Source organism: Psittacula echo (assembly GCF_963264785.1).
Source record: "Psittacula echo genome assembly, chromosome: 2".
NCBI lineage: Eukaryota > Metazoa > Chordata > Aves > Psittaciformes > Psittacidae > Psittacula > Psittacula echo.
The window spans coordinates 37,514,277-37,532,926 of NC_137737.1; the positions used below are offsets into that span (position 1 = coordinate 37,514,277).

Consider the following 18,650-nt stretch of genomic DNA (forward strand, 5'->3'; position numbering starts at 1 on the left):
TGCATACCAAGGGCTGCTGCCAAAAATGAAGAGTTCTGTACCATCCCAGCCATGTGTTCCAATCTGCTCTCCCTACTGGCTCATCTGACTACCCAGAAAGTCAGATCAGCATCAGAGTATCAATCAATACTTGGGACTGGATCCATCTTCTGCTGGACAAGTAAGTTGATCCAAATAAACTATACAGTCACACCATGAGTAGATACAATGGAAAGAAGCTGTAAGGGAGACAACAAGAGAGAATGAAGATGAGGAAGACAGATTCCCCCATCAATGACAGCTAAAAGATCTCATTCAGCATAACAAAAACCCGCACCTTAAGAGTGCCAGCCAGTACATGGTTTAGGATAACAGTTCTGAATATCTGGTTAAGAACCACAAAATAAAGAAACAGATATTAAAAGGTCTTGGCTTTATATTATTTTTAAGTACATCTACCTGCCCGCTCAGTGAATAGGTAAAACAGCCAGCTGCAAAGGAAGCTTACACTCATATGTCAATAAAAGAACCCAAAGAAAGGAAATACATACTTTTATTCCATCTATACCACCTCATTCAAGCACAAGTAACCAGACAGACACCTGCAAAGGCTCCTCTAAACCACTGAATCAAGGCAGTTATGTCACTCAGCTCCCAGACCAAGGAAGCTTCTCAGAAAATTTGAGGCTTTTTCAACAACCACGGGCATGACACGTTGACGGCTGACAACTCAGTCATAAAAGGGGAGTTCTTGGAGACCAAGAGAGACGCATTCGAATCAGAACATGAACAAGAGCCAGGAAAGGAGACTCTAACAACTTAATGGAAGAGCACAGTGCTGTGCCTCCAACACAATCAAAAAGTCCTGAAATTTTAATGTCATGCAACTGAAGAAGGAAAATATAGATAACAACTCTGAAATCAGCCGCAGGACTTCCAGATGCAACTTCTAGTGGCACATAAAGTGTACTACCCTGCAATCCCCCTTACAGAAAACACTGAGCATCCCATATGTTTAACACAACTATGCAAGGGCTGACTTTTGTCAAAGATTGCAAAGTTTAGTGGATGTCTGCAAGGAATCAAAAGTAAATGGAGTGGAAAGAATTACTGCAAATCACTAAGCACAAAGACATTTTATCTAAAACAAATATTGAAAGCTTGAATCCTAGAAAAACAAAGTGGTACCTTTGAAGGTACAAACCTCTCTGCCAAACCAAGAGGGATGAGATTCCAATTATTCTAAATCACCTGCTCCATGCCTCAGGGATCACTGCAGTAACAGAGACAGGCAATCAGTAGGAAGTGTGACTACTCGTTATTACAAAGAAACATAACAGAATAGCGATGATTTTTGATACAGTCCCTTCAGTACCCTTGCTGGGAATTAACTTTCTCCAGAAAGTGGCCCTGAAGAATGAAGGGAATACAGGTACATGACTACAACCAACATATATCATTGCAGATCAATGGGGAGCCTGGTTGCACTGTACTGTAGATAACCTTAAATATGTTTGGAAGATGGTCATTTCAAATAATGTCAGATATTTTAATCACCAGTGAAACACTTGCAAGCAAAGCGCTTTCTTTCAAACTTTGAAAGGAAGTATTTTAGAAATTTTCCTCACATCACATATAATTAGTTGGGTGTAGAAAGCAGCATAGTAACATGACAACTAATATTTTTCCTTATTAAAATAAGGAAAAAGATAATTTAAAATACAGAATCATAGACTCATAGAATAGTTAGGGTTGGAAAGGACCTTAAGATCATCTAGTTCCAACCCCCCTGCCATGGGCAGGGACACTTCACACTAAACCATGTCACCCAAGGCTCTGTCCAACCTGGACTTGAACACCACCAGGGATGGAGCATTCACAACCTCCCTGGGCAACCCATTCCAGTGCCTCACCACCCTCACAGTAAACAATTTCTTCCTTATATCCAATCTAAACTTCACCTGTTAAAGTTTGAACCCGTTACCCCTTGTCCTGTCACTACAGTCCCTAGTGAAGAGTCCCTCCCCAGCATCCTTGCAGGCCTCCTTCAGATACTGGAAGGCTGCTATGAGGTCTCCACGCAGCCTTCTCTTCTCCAGGCTGAACAGCCCCAACTTTCTCAGCCTGTCTTCATACAGGAGGTGCTCCAGTCCCCTGATCATCCTCCTTCGACCTGCTGGTCACGCTCCTTTTGATGCAGCCCAGGATCCGGTTGGCTTTCTGGGCTGCAAGCGCACCCTGAAGACGGCTCATGTTCATTTTCTCATCGACCAACACCCCCAAGTCCTTCTCTGCAGGGCTGCTCTGAATTTCTTCTCTGCCCAACCTGTAGCTGTGCCTGGGATTGCTCCGACCCAGGTGTAGGACCTTGCACTTGTCATGGTTAAACTTCATAAGGTTGGCATCAGCCCACCTCACAAGCATGTCGAGGTCCCTGTGGATGGCATCCCTTCCCTCCGGCGTATCACAGTATCACAGTATGTTAGAGATTGGAAGGGACCTCAAAAGATCATCTAGTCCAATCCCCCTGCCAGAGCAGGAACACCTAGATAAGGTTACACAGGAATGTGTCCAGGTGGGTTTTGAATGTCTCCAGAGAAGGAGACTCCACAACCTCCCTGGGCAGCCTGTTCCAGTGTTCCGTCACCCTCACTGAGAAGAAGTTTCTTCTCAAGTTTAAGTGGAACCTCTTGTGTTCCAGTTTGTACCCAATACCCCTTGTCCTATCATTGTTTCCCACTGAGAAGAGCCTGGCTCCATCCTCATGACACTCCCCCTTTATATATTTATATACACTAATAAGGTCACCCCGCAGTCTCCTCTTCTCCAAACTATAGAGACCCAGCTCCCTCAGCCTTTCCTCATAAGGGAGATGCTCCACTCCCTTAATCATCTTAGTTGCCCTGCGCTGGACTCTCTCCAGCAGGTCCCTGTCCTTCTTGAACTGAGGGGCCCAGAACTGGACACAATATTCCAGGTGCAGTCTCACCAGGGCAGAGTAGAGGGGAAGGAGGACCTCTCTCGACCTACTGACCACCCCCTTCTAATACACCCTAGGATGCCATTGGCCTTCTTGGCCACAAGGGCACAGTGTTGGCTCATGGTCATCCTGCCATCCACTAGGACCCCCAGGTCCCTCTCCCCTACACTACTCTCTAACAGGTCGTTCCCCAACCTATACTGGAACCTGGGGTTGTTCCTGCCCAGATGCAGGACTCTACACTTTCCCTTGTTATATTTCATCAAGTTTCTCCCTGCCCAACTCTCCAGCCTGTCCAGGTCTCGCTGGATGGCAGCACAGCCTTCTGGCGTGTCAGCCACTCCTCCCAGCTTAGTGTCATCAGCAAACTTGCTGACAGTACACTCAATTCCCTCATCTAAATCATTGATGAATATATTAAATAATACTGGTCCCAATACTGACCCTTGAGGCACTCCACTAGATACAGGCCTCCAACTAGACTCCGCCCCATAGACTACAACTCTCTGGCTTCTCTCCTTCAGCCGGTTCGCAGTCCACCTCACTACCTGATCATCCAGGCCACACTTCCTCAATTTAGCTATGAGGATGCTGTGGGAGATTGTGTCAAATGCTTTGCTGAAGTCAAGGTAGACCACATCCACCGCTCTGCCATAATCCAACCACAATGTTATTTCCTCATAAAAGGCTATGAGGTTGGTCAAGCATGACTTCCCCTTGGTAAAGCCATGTTGACTGCCCCTCATAACCCTCTTATCCTTGACATGCCTTAAGATGGCATCAAGGATAAGGTGTTCCATCACTTTCCTAGGGATGGAGGTGAGGCTGACCGGTCTATAGTTACCCGGGTCCTCCTTCTTGCCCTTTTTGAAGACTGGAGTGACATTTGCTTTCCTCCAGTCCTCAGGCACCTCTCCCGTTTCCCAAGACTTGGTAAAGATGATGGAGAGTGGTCTAGCAATGACTTCCGCCAGTTCCCTCAGCACCCGCGGGTGCATCCCATCTGGACCCATGGATTTATGGATGTCCAGATTGCTCAACTGATCTCTAACCCATTCCTCATCGACTAAGGCAAACTGCTCCAGTGACCTGACTTCATCTGAGGTCTCAGGAGTACAGGGCTCTTCAGGACTGCCTCCGGCAGAGTAGACAGAGGCAAAGAAGGCATTCAATAACTCTGCCATCTCTGTATCTTCTGTCACCAGGGCACCCATCCCGTTCACCAGTGGGCCAACCTTGCCTCTGGTGTTAGTTTTATCAGCCATGTATTTGAAAAAGCTCTTTCTGCTGTCCTTGACCCCTCTTGCCAGGTTTAATTCTAAGGAGGCCTTAGCCATCCTAGCTGCCTTCCTACACCCTCTAGCAGCAGCCTTATATTCCTCCCAAGTGGCCAGCCCCTCCTTCCATGACCTATAAACTCTCCTCTTCCACTTGAGCATACCCAGCAGTTCCTTATTTAGCCACGCAGGTCTCCTGGCCCTCTTCCTTGACTTCCTACGTGTCGGGATGCTCTGCTCTTGAGCTCGGAATAAGCAATCCTTGAATGCCAACCAACTATCTTGGGCCCCTTTACCTTCAAGCAGCCTTGCCCATGGGATTTCCCCTAGCAATTGCTTGAAAAGGCCAAAGTTTGCCCTGCTGAAGTCCAGGGTTGCAATTCTACTTGCTATTCTACTGGTCCTACCACACAAGATCCTGAATTCCACCATCTCGTGGTCGCTGCAACCAAGGCAGCCCTCAACCTTTACTGCTTCGACCAGACCCTCCTTGTTAGTGAGGATGAGATCCAGCAGCGCTCCTCTCCTGGTTGGCTCATCCACCATTTGCATGAGGAAGTTATCATCCATACACTGGAGGAACCTCCTGGACTGTGGCTGGGTTGCTGTGTAGTCCTTCCAGCAAACATCAGGGAAGTTAAAATCCCCCACGACAACCACGTCCTGTGACTGTGAGGCCGCTCTCAGCTGCCTGTAGAAGGCCTCGTCAACTTCCTCACCCTGATCTGGTGGCCTGTAACAGACACCCACAACAGTATCACCCCTGCCAGCCTGCCCCTTAATTCTCACCCACAGACTCTCAACTCGCTCATCCCCTGTTCCTGGACAGAACTCAGTACATTGCAGCTGCTCTTGCACATAAAGAGCAACCCCACCACCCCGCCTGGGTGACTATATTCCAGTCAGGTGAGCTGTCCCACCACAAACCGAACCACAGAGCTTGGTGTCATCGGCAAACTTGCTGAGGGCGCACTCAATCCCACTGTCCATGTCACCGACAAAGATGTTGAACAAGACCGGTCCCAACACCGATCCCTGAGGGACGCCACTCATTACTGGTCTCCAGCTGGACATTGAGTCATTGACCACAACTCTTTGCGTGCGGCCATCCAGACAGTTCTTTATCCCCCGAGTGGTCCACCCATCAAATTGATGTCTCTCCAATTTAGAGACAAGGATGTTGTGTGGAACAGTGCCGAAGGCTTTGCACAAGTCCAGGTTAGATGATGTCGACTGCTTTACCCCTGTCCATCAGTTCTGTAGCTCCATCATAGAAGGCCACCAAATTGGTCAGGCAGGATTGCCCCTTAGTGAAGCCATGCTGGCTGTCACCAACCACCTACTTGTTTTTCATGTGCCTTAGCATGCCTTCCAGGAGAATCTGCTCCAAGAGTTTGCCAGGCACAGAGGTGAGACGGACTGGTCTGTAATTCCCCGGGTCATCCATTTTCCCCTTCTTGAAAATGGGGGTTATATTTCCCTTTTTCCAGTCGTCGGGAACTTCACCTGACTGCCATGATTTTTCAAATATGATGGCCAGCGGCTTAGCAACTTCATTCGCCAGCTCCTTCAGGACCTGCGGATGGATTTCATCAGGTCCCATGGACTTGTGTACATTTAGGTTTTTAAGATGGTCTTGAACCAGATCTTCTCCTACAGTGGGGCTTGTAACATAATGTACAATTCCTCGTAACACATTTTTCTCACTCCTGAAGTATCCTTCTTAAAGCACTTTGATGCTTTTTAGTAAATTTTGCTGGAAGAGATAACAACGATTTCCATCAAAAAATAATGTTGGGGTTTTCTTTAAAAATGATGAGAAAATCCTATTTATATTCTTTGCCTTTTATGTAAATAATTTTGTATTTACTTCTATTTATAGCCCTGTGGTTTCTAAGTAAAAGATTCTGATCAAATTTGTAGACGAAAGAAAAGCATCAAGAGAATCAACACAGAAGATACTACAAAATGTTACGGCAAAAGAGAACTTCAAAACTGTGCTTCAGAGCCTGTAAGAACAGTGAGGTTTTATAGAAGACATTCTGGGAGTCAGTTAAATTTACAAAGTAATAGATTCTTTAGGTATTAATGTAATTTCCCTCCCCTATTTAACAGGAGAATAGAAACCTCGACTGTTAAGTTCAGTACGGACGCAGATAAATCCATGGGAAATCGCAATAAATACATTAATGAAGTTGAATAAAAACTACAGCAAACATTTCATGTAGATTTATCTAAAAAGAATTTTAACTGTGGCTTTGAAAATAATTTTTACACTTAAATTTATGCTACAGTAGAGCAATACAGTGCTAATTAGCACATGTACATATTATAAAAGGTCAATTTTCAGCCTCAGTTGTGTTGCAATAAATCCAGAGCTATGCAGTATATAATTGTTGTATGTAAAATAAGAAATCTGTTCCAAAACTTACTTTTCTACTTGCACTGGGGAAAATAAAAATAAAAACTTTGCTCCAAGACAAAATACAGAAATAAGCTTAGTTCTAATAACAAAAATAAATATCTCCAAGACAGAGACCTTGTTAAAAGAAAAAACAGACAATAAAATATAAATGCAACATGTTTTCCTCAGGGCCCCTCTATTGCCATTTGCAAATATCTAATTTTAATCAAGAGTTCTGTGTCACTGAACTGGACTCACATATTACAGCACATTAAAGAACTGCAAAACCTCTTTTTTACTTTTCCTAGGATCCTCAAAATATTTATAGGCACTCATTTACTATATTAATCATAATTATTTGTCATTCTTCTTGCAAGCTCTCTCTTTTTACCATTGCAGAAAGCTAAACATCTATGGGGCTTTTTTTTTCTTTTTTGGGGTGGGGGAGCTGCAGAATAGAATCATGGTTTGATGAAAAGGCTGTTACAGCTGCCTTTTGGGGGTACATTTAGTCAGTCATTTATTCTGAGGGAAAGCTAGAAATAAGAAACATTTCAAGAGGTCCGTGTTCGTTTCTGAATGCTGGATCACATATCTGCTCCCCATGCCAAATGAGGGTGGGACAGAGGGAGGGCTAAACATCAACAGCCAGAGTACGGTGCCATGGCCCTGTTCACTTTGGTGGGGTTCTGCCAACTCTCAGCAGATGAAGATCCTGACAAAGTCATAAACATGACCTAAAATAGCTTTTCTCCACATAAACATCGTAGTATCAATGAAATCAGAGTCAGAAGCAAGAACTATTTGTACCTCTAAAATGGCAGTAATTATTCTTCACAAAAAATAAAAAAAAACACCACACTTTTATTATTTATTTGTGGGTTTGAAATCAGAGGTTATTTGAATTTAGTCAATGTGGTAAAGTAAAAGAGGTCTCCAGAAAAAGGGATGAGGGAACAGCACCAGTGGATAAAGCAGTCCTGAGCACAAACCAATTGTATTACACAGGTGTCACTACTGCACATCCAGTGCTTGGGGAGCAGCAGGGATCCTTCTGAGGTCCTGCAGAGGTGTGATGCCAAGCGCGGATGGACTTGGCTATATATGCTCACACATCTCCACTCAGCACTCCAAAATCATGAGCATCTCAGAACAGTTACAACAAACTGACTAAGAAAAAAATAATTCCTATTTTCCCCTGAAAACATCTCTTCTTGCTCTTTTTCCTTGCCTCCACTTCATCTTTCTTCAAAAATTCACCCAAGGTTAAATGGTGAAGCAGTGAAGACAGGAAAACTATCGGGCTGTCACTGCTAGCAAATTTAGCATGAATTAGCATTTGATCTCATAGATCTAAAAGGATAAATGTAAGCAACTGAATGGGCAAGATGCTGCTTCCCAAGAGGAAGTCTAACACTGGCTTTCAGCACCAGAAAAACCCTGTGGTATCGGATCTTATACTTGCTATGCTTTTATGTATAGAGGCTGACATTAATTTGACTTTAAGAAAATTTTCGTTGTAACTTTTTATTTCCTATAAGATTTTTTACTGTAACTTCTGTTGTTATGGAAGACTTTGTATCCCAGAGAACGGAAGAATTGCAAGAACTGTGGGGAAACCATACTCTTTCTTCCCTTTTCTTTCCTTTTTCTGAAAAGGAAGCAAAGATTCATGCATTAAAAGTTGCATTTAACTCATGTGCAAGATGTCTTAAATATATCACTACTGGGGCAAAACCAGAAAAATTGGTGACTGCTCAACCTCATGTTTTTAAAACACATTTGACAAGGTTCTTCAGCAAAGACTAGTGGCTAGGAAAAGTATGACCAAAGAGGGTATTACAAGTGTCACTAATGAAGTACTGGGTTACCATAAGGAAACAAAGTAAAGCCATGAACAAAAACTTGTAACATTCAGAATGTTTTCCTGCCCTAATTCATTCAAAAACGTTGAAGACTGTTGAAGAGCACACTTCTAACACCAAGACAGGGAGCAGAGCAGAGACATCCTGTGACACAGGGACACCACAGCTTTTGCTACCCTCCCCAGCCACCCAAAGTCAGATATAACATGAAGAACAACACTAGATACAACAGCAGTACAGCGCTGTGGAACAGAGTTCCACCTGTCTGACTAGATACTACAGGACTTGACTGTACAACCAGATCGGTGAACCTCCTTCCTTGGGAAGAAGCGTGAGGTCAGAGGGAAAGGATTCAAACAAGGAAAATTCTCTCTTCAGTGAAACACCCCCTCTGCCAAGGATGCCTGGCAGTTTCGAGTTGGCAGAACTCAAATGAGCCACTGCTCATGCACAGCTGCAGTGTAAGAGGCAAACAATTAACGCACAACCCATCTGCAGAGGGCAAAAACACAAAACAAGGGCAGCAACACACATGCCATAGGCAGACCTTGAGGATGAATCCATCTGGATTGCTGTGTCATTAGGCTGTAGAAAGAGCTATTGTCTTGAGGTCACTATTTAGGCAAGAAGGAAAGCTCACTGCATCTAACAGTCAGGAGGAGTGAAGGCGTTTTCCTCACCAAAGCAGATGACGCCTTGAGGTCATTTTTAGCTGCACGTTTTCCAATATCTGAAGGGAATCAGTGATGTTTAGAGAAAGGCCCTTTCTCCAGCAGCTCCAGTAGGCTTCAGAAATGAAGGAACAGAGGTCCACTATCAGAGGAATCTGGGGGCCTACCAGAAACCTGGAGAGGGACTTTTTACAAGGGCATGTAATGTTATCCTTACAGGATAAGGGGGAATGGCTTTAAACTGAAAGAGTGGAGATTTAGATTAAGTATTAGGAAGAAATTCTTCACTATGAGGGAGGTGAGGCACTGGAACAGGTTGCCCAGAGAGGTGGTAGGTGCCTCATCCCTAGCAGTGTTAAAGGCCAGGTTGGACAGGGCTTGAGCAACCTGGTCTAGTGGAAGGTATCCCTGCCCATGGCAGAGGGGGTGGAACTCGATGAGCTTTTCAGCCCAAACCATTCTGTGATTCTATAATGAAAAGAGTGCACGCTAACTTTTCTCCTTCATACAAGTATCAGTGACCAAAACATTTTTCAGCAACACAATGACATATTCCAAGCATTTCCAACTGGTCTTACATTTAGTTTGCATGCAGAAGAAAGCTGACCAAAAGATTAGCTCTTCCCACTGGAAGCAACACGCACTCTTTGACACCTAGAGCCTACCAACATGTCTAACTTTTCTCATAAATGGTCCTCGGCAACAGCAGAAAGTTTACTAATATTCTGTCAGCACCAAGGGCTAAGAAGAGCTTGACAAAACTTGCAGACTCCCAGGCATGCCAATACATTGCTTAATCAACTCCACAGATAATACTTTTTAAATGACTCACCCTCTGCATTCAAGTATCAAAGTCCCGTTTAAAGTTGAAAAGTGCCAGAAAAGCACAATTCATAACTCCATTTCCTCGTGACACGGTCTAGGAGATCAAAATGAATCAACATTTTCACTGTATATATTTTTTGAAAGAGCTGATGGATTTTTTTCATTCCCACAGAATTTCAGGGGCTGAAATACTCTGAGGAGACATTTCTGGAACAGACCGTGTTCCTGCATACTGCTATTCTTCTGGGCAATTTTTGAGCTGTAAGTCAGGGCTGCAGCCTTCACGCTCACATACATCATGCTCTCAGAATCAAGCCACTGTTGAAAGGCATTTACCCACACAACTTTTTCTAAAGCTTGTATTAGTTATTACATTCTGGAATATGCCTTTTCTAAAGCATGGTCACTTGCTACAGTTTTCTGGTCTGATAACATTAATTTCATTTGAAAAAAAAAATAAAATTGTAAATTGAATTTGGTGTAGGCAGACAAATCGGAGCTAAAATTACCATAGAAATCACCACATTTCACTGTCTGATGGCAAATGCCCAGCAGCAATGCCATGCTTCTTAACTTTCTTTAACAGAATCCAATTTTCAAGTTGGACTCCTAGTGACTCAACAGTTAAAGAGCCCTACATCATTTGCCACTTTCTTTGATTTTTACATAATCATGTCTTTAATTTCAGGTGACATTGTCTTTCCACTCAAACTTACCCTACCAGCCAGCTCACATCATGGAAGTGCACACCCAGAACCCATCCTGCCCATGTCCTCGGCTCTCCCATGCAGCTCTTCAGTCACCTTTGCTGCTCAGTGTGCACACAATAGTTTCTGGAAAGAAACAGGAGCATTCCCGCACAGAATCATCCCACTGAAGTATTAAAAAGCTGCCAAAGATGTAATCTTTGGTGTGCAAAGGTCTCCTCTGCCCTGAACATGCCTCTGTCTGAGGAGAAAGACATGGTTCCATGTTTGGCGGTGGGTCAGCACAGCTGTCACAGCACAGTTCATCCCTGCAGCAATGATTTCTCCTCCTCAAACTAATGCAAATACTGCAATGGCTTCAGAGGAGTACTATCAGGGAGCATCTGTGGATATGAAGAGCAAAACTTCTACTGGCAGGTCTCTGTGATCCCTTACGCGTTTCAAAAAACATCTCCTCAGAGCACCATATCCATACACTACCCAGGAGGCCACTGGCAAGCCAAAGGGAAGATGATGACTAGAAGGGCTCAAAAGGCTTTCTTGTCTGCAGGTTTTCCACAATCATAGCAAATTTAATGTAGCTTAAAATAAAGAAGTCAAAACTAGAAAGACAGGATGGGAGTCACAGGGATTTCTGAGATGTTAAATGTAGCAGTTTTGTTTAATATGCAAGAAGCCAATAATTACACTGTTTTTAGAAAATACAATACCGAAAAAAAAAAAAAAAAAAAAAAAGATTATTTAGGAGCCAAAAAAAGAATAACCATATCAGTACATGAGTGAGAAAGAGATACTTTATGGGAAGACATCACAATCCTGTGTCCAAGAGCAGTGAGCTCGATCCTCTGGTAATACTGGACTTCACCCTACACATCCATAGTTATCCAGAGTCAGAGAACAGATGTGGGCCTGAGCTGGCAACCAAAGTCATCTAACAGCCCAATGAGCTAAACTCCCCTGGAGCAGAAGGGCAGCCTATCAAAGACGATAAGCAGCTTTGGCTCAAACCCATAGAGCCAGAGACAAGGATCCCCATCCTCTCAAGGGAGAGAAATGTGGCAGTAGATCGCAGTGGAAGGACCACAAACCTCAGCAGAGCTGACTGGGAAGGGAAAAGCTCTGAGACAGTGTTAGCCAAAAGAACTAGCTTTGAGGGATTTACAGAGTTTGGTTGACCTTTAAGGAGTGTTTGACAGAATAACTGCAATAATGTTTTAACAAGCAGAGTCCTAAGAAAAGTTGTTAGTCTTGAGTCACTTAAAGACTGATATGGTTACAGGAAAGATCACAAAAGGGACCTAAAGCACCAGAAGAATAATGCAATACCAGATCTACCATGACAGTGTAATACATGCATCCAGAACGTTCTTGCAGCAAACATTTTAGAATGAATGTCAACTTCATATGTAGTTCCTCCATAATTAGGGTAAATCCCAGCAAAATTTATCATGACATTACGTGGAAAGTGACATGCTTCTGCCTCATGAGCCACAGCAGTGGTCCCAAAACAGGTAATCCTCAGTGAAAGGGTGGCAGGTAGACAGTTCAGTTTAGTCCTGCACTCAGGGCACCAACACATCAGGAGTGAATACAGATTTATTGATTTCCAGAGCCAGAAAGGACTTTTCTATCAGACTTTGTAGTTACTACACTGATCATGGCAACAAGTAAATGTTAGGAAAAATACTTTCTATAAGGATTGCTATATCTGAGCCTTTAAGATTATCCATGACTGTATATAAGCCTGCTTTATGAGATTATGTCATAGCTTTTGGAACATCTCTCTTTTCAGCTCTGCTAAAGCACAAGCAAGAGAAGATAACACAAACAAAGATTTCCCACGCAGCCCTTTTACCCTGACTAGGATTTTCAAAGACACCTATGTCTTTAAAACTACCTCAAAGCCTGAGTCCCGATACAGTAAAACCTGAGTCCCGATACAGTAAAACCTGAGTCCCGATACAGTATTTCTGCAACACGAACCCTGAAGAAGCAGCAGCTATCAGAGGTTTTTTGCTGGATGACTGCCCTGGTTTTGGCTAGGATAGAGTTAATTTTCCTCCTAGTAGCTGGTACAGTGCTGTGTTTTGGATTTAGTCTGAGAACAATGTTGATAACACACTGATTGCTGGCTGGGCTTAAACCACAACAATGATTTTTTTGGACATATCCATTTACTGTCATAACAAATCTCATTATTAAGTAGGGGAAGACTTCCCCTGAAATGAGCTTGCAAAGAAGGATAAATGGGAAATGTGAAATATTCTTTGCCTATAAAATACCAAAACACACTATGAATATATATATTTTATAAAAAGGTGCATCTGAAAGTGCATCCTAAATCAAAGGGCACTCTCAATGCCCTTGCATCATGCAGCAATCTACAGCAGTGTTTGGCTTTAAGCACTTTTTTCCTCTTCAGGAAGGCAAGACTTGCATCAACAATACTGATATTTTAACTGTTGTTCACATATTCATAAAATATTGTGAGGTTGGTGAGTATCTGATCCTTACATGAATATTGCAGAACTGCATACACTGAACATACAGTAAAGTACCACACACATTTTGTTTAATGCCTTATAAACCTTAAGGAAAGAGGGAAAAGAGGCAACAAGGTAGGAAGAAAACCAAACCTGGCAGTGAACTAAATGTATGTTATTACTCACTATAGCTTCAGCCCCAGTTTAGTGTCCTCCCCCTTCGGTTTTGTGACAGGCTGATGGAAAATTGTACCTAACTTTCTCCAAGAGGCAGCAGTAATTTGATTAAGTGGGCAGAAAAGAATTCTTAAAACTGGGCAAATTCTCATGACACTTCTCTTTCCAACAGTCATCATCCATCAGTCCCAAAGTCTAGAGATGTTTCATAAAGCCCCTCAACAGTCAGAACTCATTTTTAAACAACAAAAAAACTACCGATTGTTTGAGCTACTGAACACAGCAACTTATAACATCAACAGAAGTTGACAGCATCAGACCAGAAAGTGAGAATGTTTTAAACAAAGTCAGCAGTTTCAGAAGCACCTGCAGAGAATCAGGATATCCTGTTCAAAGACTTGAGCAAGAGGCCAAGACATCAGAGAACCCAATAGCAAAGACTAGGCAACACCTGAATAAGTAATGAAGATTTCAGCTGCAAGTGCAAGCAGAGCTATGCGAGCTCAGCATGACAGAGCAGAGCTTCCCTGCAATTGATTATTAGCAATAAGAAGTTATTTAAGCAATCTGTAAGCCACGCTTCTAAACTGATGTATGGAATTGTATCATTTGGTCACAAATAGTTCGGAAATGCAAACTGCATAAGACAAATAAAGACTGCTGAAAATGACTGAGTCACTCTGAACTGCAAACAACACAGCTCCTTCCACACACAGATCAGTCCTGGAGCCCCTTCACATCATGCTCCCTCCCTACAACCAGGTCAGTCCTTCTAATCACTCGTAAGGAATACAGTGAACCTTCAGGACAACTGCCAACCAGCAAGCAAAAAACAGGTTGTTGAGCAGAAGTTGCTACATTATGAAGGTTTTGCACAGCCAGCAGAGATGAGTGAATCTACGTCCATAGCAGCTTATAGAGTCAGGACCTTGTTCACACTGAAAGTCATGGCAAATCTCAAAAATTTCCATATCAACATCTAGAAATACATAAGAAGAAGGATAACGCAATGAAAGCCACAAGAAGAACAATGCTGTCCCTCAGATCATGTGCGCAGACCTCTTAGCATGACCACAGAGTGCTGGCCTCAAGAAGAAGTGGGACCTTCTGGTGTTGAGTGGTAGTCTCCAACTGAGAGCAAGATCCCTGTTAAGTTACACTTAGGGTTGAGGGAAGGCATATGGAGGTCTGATACTCTAATCTCCAGCTGGAAAATCATTTTCATCTTCACAACCAGGACACTTCACCCACTGAAAATTATTAAGAAAAAGGTCCTCCAAATCAGGTGCTGGTGTAGAGTACCAACTCAAGTTTGGAAAGGCATACCTTGTGCTTTATTTTCTCTCCTTCACAGGTGGAAGAACAAACACAGGCAGTGGGCAGGAACACTTAGCAGGCCCACATTTTAATGGAGCACATGCCTGCACAGTATTGACTAAAGGAAAGTATTAAAAGACTTGTGATTTCCCATATGTTTCTTACAATACCAAAATACAGCTCGAGGCATGGAGTTGAAAGGTTCCTTAGAAATGTCCGCAGTAGGAACTTTCTTTTGAACACAAAAAAAACTTAGCTTAGCCTTCACTGAATGCTCCTGCCACAAAGGACCTTCATCTTCTAACAGGCTTACTTATGCAACAGTAAATTCGGTGTCCATTGCTAAGATCCTGAATTGCATTCATGACAATATTAGCATATTCTCAGATATATCTTCTCTTGATTACTCTTTAGATTAAGTGCTGTGCAGCTGCTAATAGTCCCCCTTTGGGGAACAGAGAAATTGAAATACAGGAATGTCACGGATACTGGTAGTGATTCTATTACACGATGGAATCAAAAGCAGAAACCCAAAGTCACCTGAATTCTCCAATGTCCACTATATAATGTACTTTAAAACATTAATGGCATGAATATATAATAGACTACAACATTTGCCTTGTGCTTTGCTCTGAAGTCCAGCAATCTTGGACAACTACAACTGTGAGCACATCGATTTTGTTTCTTAAGCAATTACATTCTGGGTTTCTAGATGAGTACACAGACTATTTCTTTCATTATTTAATAGTAAAACATGCATGTAGAGAAGTCACTCAATAGTTACAGCAATGCCTCCTCCCCCCCCCCCCAAAAAAAAAAAAAAACAAAAACCTAACAAACCTAAAGAAATTAAGAAAACAAAGGAGGTTGCTAAAGAAAAACCTCAACAAACACTGGAAAAAAACACATAAACTTCTATAAATCTGCCAACCATCACTTCCCAGGCATTTTTGCCTTCAATTACCTTATTTCACCTCCTTTTCTTGTATTATGCTCCTCTGTCTCAACTCCACTGTAAGCCTGTTCTGAAACTCCAGATCTGCAAAGGCCATGCTCTGCTTCTGTGTTCTCCTGAATGCTCTTTCGTTTCCCTTTGTGCAATTCCAAACTCAGACTTGCATCCCTCTTGTATAACTTCTGCCCTTTCTGCAGCTAAAGCTTTAATCCAAGAATTAAAGGAATAAGATCCGATTTAATGTGACTTCCTTCTCTCCAGCTTATCTCTCTTTCCTTTTATCTTTATCCAATTCAAAACACAATTACATTGTTTTACATAAATTCAACAGCTACAGCCTCACTGCCTAGTCCTCTGACTGTGCCATCCCATCCAGGTATCTTTGCTCTTCTAGACATGGCTGCTTGTCCTTGAATCATAAGAGAGTCTCCCTGAATGCTTCAACCTCCTCCAAGAAGCATCCTCCCTAAACTAATCCACAAAGCCATTAGCTTTGGTTTGAAATCTCTACTCAAGACCAGTTTTTCTAAGTCTGATACTCAAGCTGTCCAAAGACTGCTAGCAATGGATAGAATAGGGCATGGAGACAGAGCATATTTAGTCATAAAACAAACTAACACATGTGAAAATCTTACTGAGGGCACATCTGTTTCCCTGCCCTTTATATGCTGCTGATCTTGGACTGTTAACTCTTCAGGACAGGAATGGGTGTCACTTTATGTGTGTGCAGAACCCAGCACACCACATGTTTATACTTCATGTGACTTTACCAGGCGCGCAAGAACAATCATAAGAGTTAACTCAGTTAGTCCATAACTTTGATAAGCACTCTGGTGTCCACCAAAGCTACTGCATCCTTCAGTGGCTGACAACCGTCAGATACCATGGGAGAGGCTGTGGATATCTGAAGCATTAGAAAGAAACTTTCTGATCAGGTGGAAAAGTTGTAAATGCACACAGAGCCTTACACATTCAAGCTCATTTTAGCATGGATTGCGAGGTAAATGCACTAACCCTTTTCAACCCACTAGCGTTAATTTTTTCTGGTTGGAGTAACATTCATACTAAGAACTCAACGAGGATGACCTCAACGTTTTTATGAGCATCAGAGCTAGTGAACAGAAGTTGAGACATTCTGAAAAACAAAACCCATTAATTAACAGTTCATTCTGTAAGGCCAGAGTCTGAATCCTAATACTAGATTCAAATGCAACCATTACTGGTTTTTAAACAGACATGTTACAAAGTGTTTGAACTTGTGAGTGTCCAAAGGCCTTCAAATAACCCTGGAATGCTGATTTTGGGTTTTATTTTTCAAAGCAAAGCACCCATTTGGAACTTTGAGAATCCTATTTTATTGTACTGTAAATACGGCCTTCACATCTGAAAAATTTCTCCATAGAATGTTACATACAGAGGCAAATAAATATGCTATGAAGAGACTTTATTATTTAAGTACACAAAATGAATGTAAGCTGTCAGTGCTTACACTTTATGGATTATATTAATCAGAGACAAAAAAATTTCAGCTATTTTGTTCCTTAAATGAACAGTAGTCAATAGAAAAGGAGGAAACAGAGACTCATGGGTGTCAGCAGTTACCTCACATGCACAGATTTTACTATGTTTTCCATATGTAACAGGATAGCATCAACAGGGGTTTTTTTCTCCTTTAGGTATAACAGCCATGTGCCACCTCAAATATGATGCTCAGTGATCAAGATGAAAATCACTGTGTTTTAATACAAACTGGGGAGCTATTTGTTAAAAGCTACAGGGATTGGTCTTCATATGACAGAAATCAGAAACCATACCCGGGTTGTGCAGCAGTATATAAGTTAAATTTCTACGTAAGTTCCCACGTTATATTTCAAGCAATTCCCTGCCGATTTCCGATTTCTATTTATAAAAGCACATCCGAGTCCCCAGAACGCTCACCCTCCCTACCCACGTTTCAGACAGAAACCGAAACGAAGCCGCAGCGTTTCGCTTCCAGCTGCTGCAAAGGCACCGCAACTTTCCTCCCGTGGCCCCCTAGCCCTCCGGCAGCCGCGGGCTGCGGGCTCGGCCCCCAAGAACTCGCCAGGAGAGGGAAGAAGCGGGCTCGGGGGCCCCTTTAAGTAATGCGGGCGCTGCTGGAGGGCTGGCATTCCCGATGCTCTTGCAGGGAAGAGAGCCGCGCGTCTCACCCAGCAACGCTTTCAAACAAGCATCGCTCGGGGGAGGGCTGCGGGCACACACCGCATCGCCGCAGGGGCCCCCACCCGGCTGACAGGCCGCGGTCCCCCAGCCCGGCGCCTACCTGTGTCCTCGCCGCGCCGCTCCGCACCCGCGTACTCAGTGCCGGCCGCCGCCCCCCGCCGCCGCCCTCGCCGACCAGCCGCAGGGGCCTGATGCTCTCCCGCTCCACGAAGCGGCTCTCGCCCTGCCGCCCAGCTCCTCCTGGGAAGGGGAAAGGCACCCGTCACCCGCTGCGTCCTCGTCCCCCGGGCGCAGGCTGGAGCGGGAGCGCCGCAGCAACCCCGGGCGCAGCATCCCTGCTCTCCGCCGCCCCAGCTCCAGGCTCTGCTCCGCGGCCGAGACTCACCTGAGGCAGCGGGCAGGGCGCAGAGCACCAGGGAGAAGAGGCAGGCGGCCGCCCGCATGGCGCTGCCCGCCGCCCCGGTCGACAACGCCGCCGCCGGCTCCGCGCCTGCACGGGGAGTGTGGCGGGGAGCGGGGGGGCTGCGGGGCCGCGGGTTCGGGGCTGCCGAGCTCCGCCCCGCCGCGCCGAGCCCCCTGCGAGGGAAAGCGATGGCGAAAGCCAGCGAGGCTCCCCCTCGGAAGAGGGAAGTGCTGGGAAATGTAGTCGCTTGGCAGGCAGAGAAGGACCGGTGCGAGAGCGGAGAGGAAGCCCCACAGCCAGAGGACCACCGCAGAACGGCCGCCGCCGCCCCGTGGGGCAGCCCCTCTACCGCCTGCTCTAGTACCGCCCTGCCCCGGGGCGAAGGGAGCCCCCGTGGCACAGCGT

The 18,650-nt window shown here is 44.2% G+C and overlaps 1 protein-coding gene across 1 annotated transcript in view; it reads right to left on the reverse strand.

The window, feature by feature from the left end:
• The window catches only part of ADAM22 (ADAM metallopeptidase domain 22), a gene marked incomplete at both ends in the record, with an annotated part of 132,212 nt that extends 113,927 nt beyond the window's left edge, over positions 1-18,285 (reverse strand). The window contains 2 exons of the mRNA XM_080611025.1: positions 17,943-18,082; positions 18,228-18,285. Coding sequence (XP_080467151.1) covers positions 17,943-18,082; positions 18,228-18,285 — 198 coding nt within the window. The remainder of the gene's footprint in view (positions 1-17,942; positions 18,083-18,227) is intronic.
• Positions 18,286-18,650: the final 365 nt, after the last annotated feature.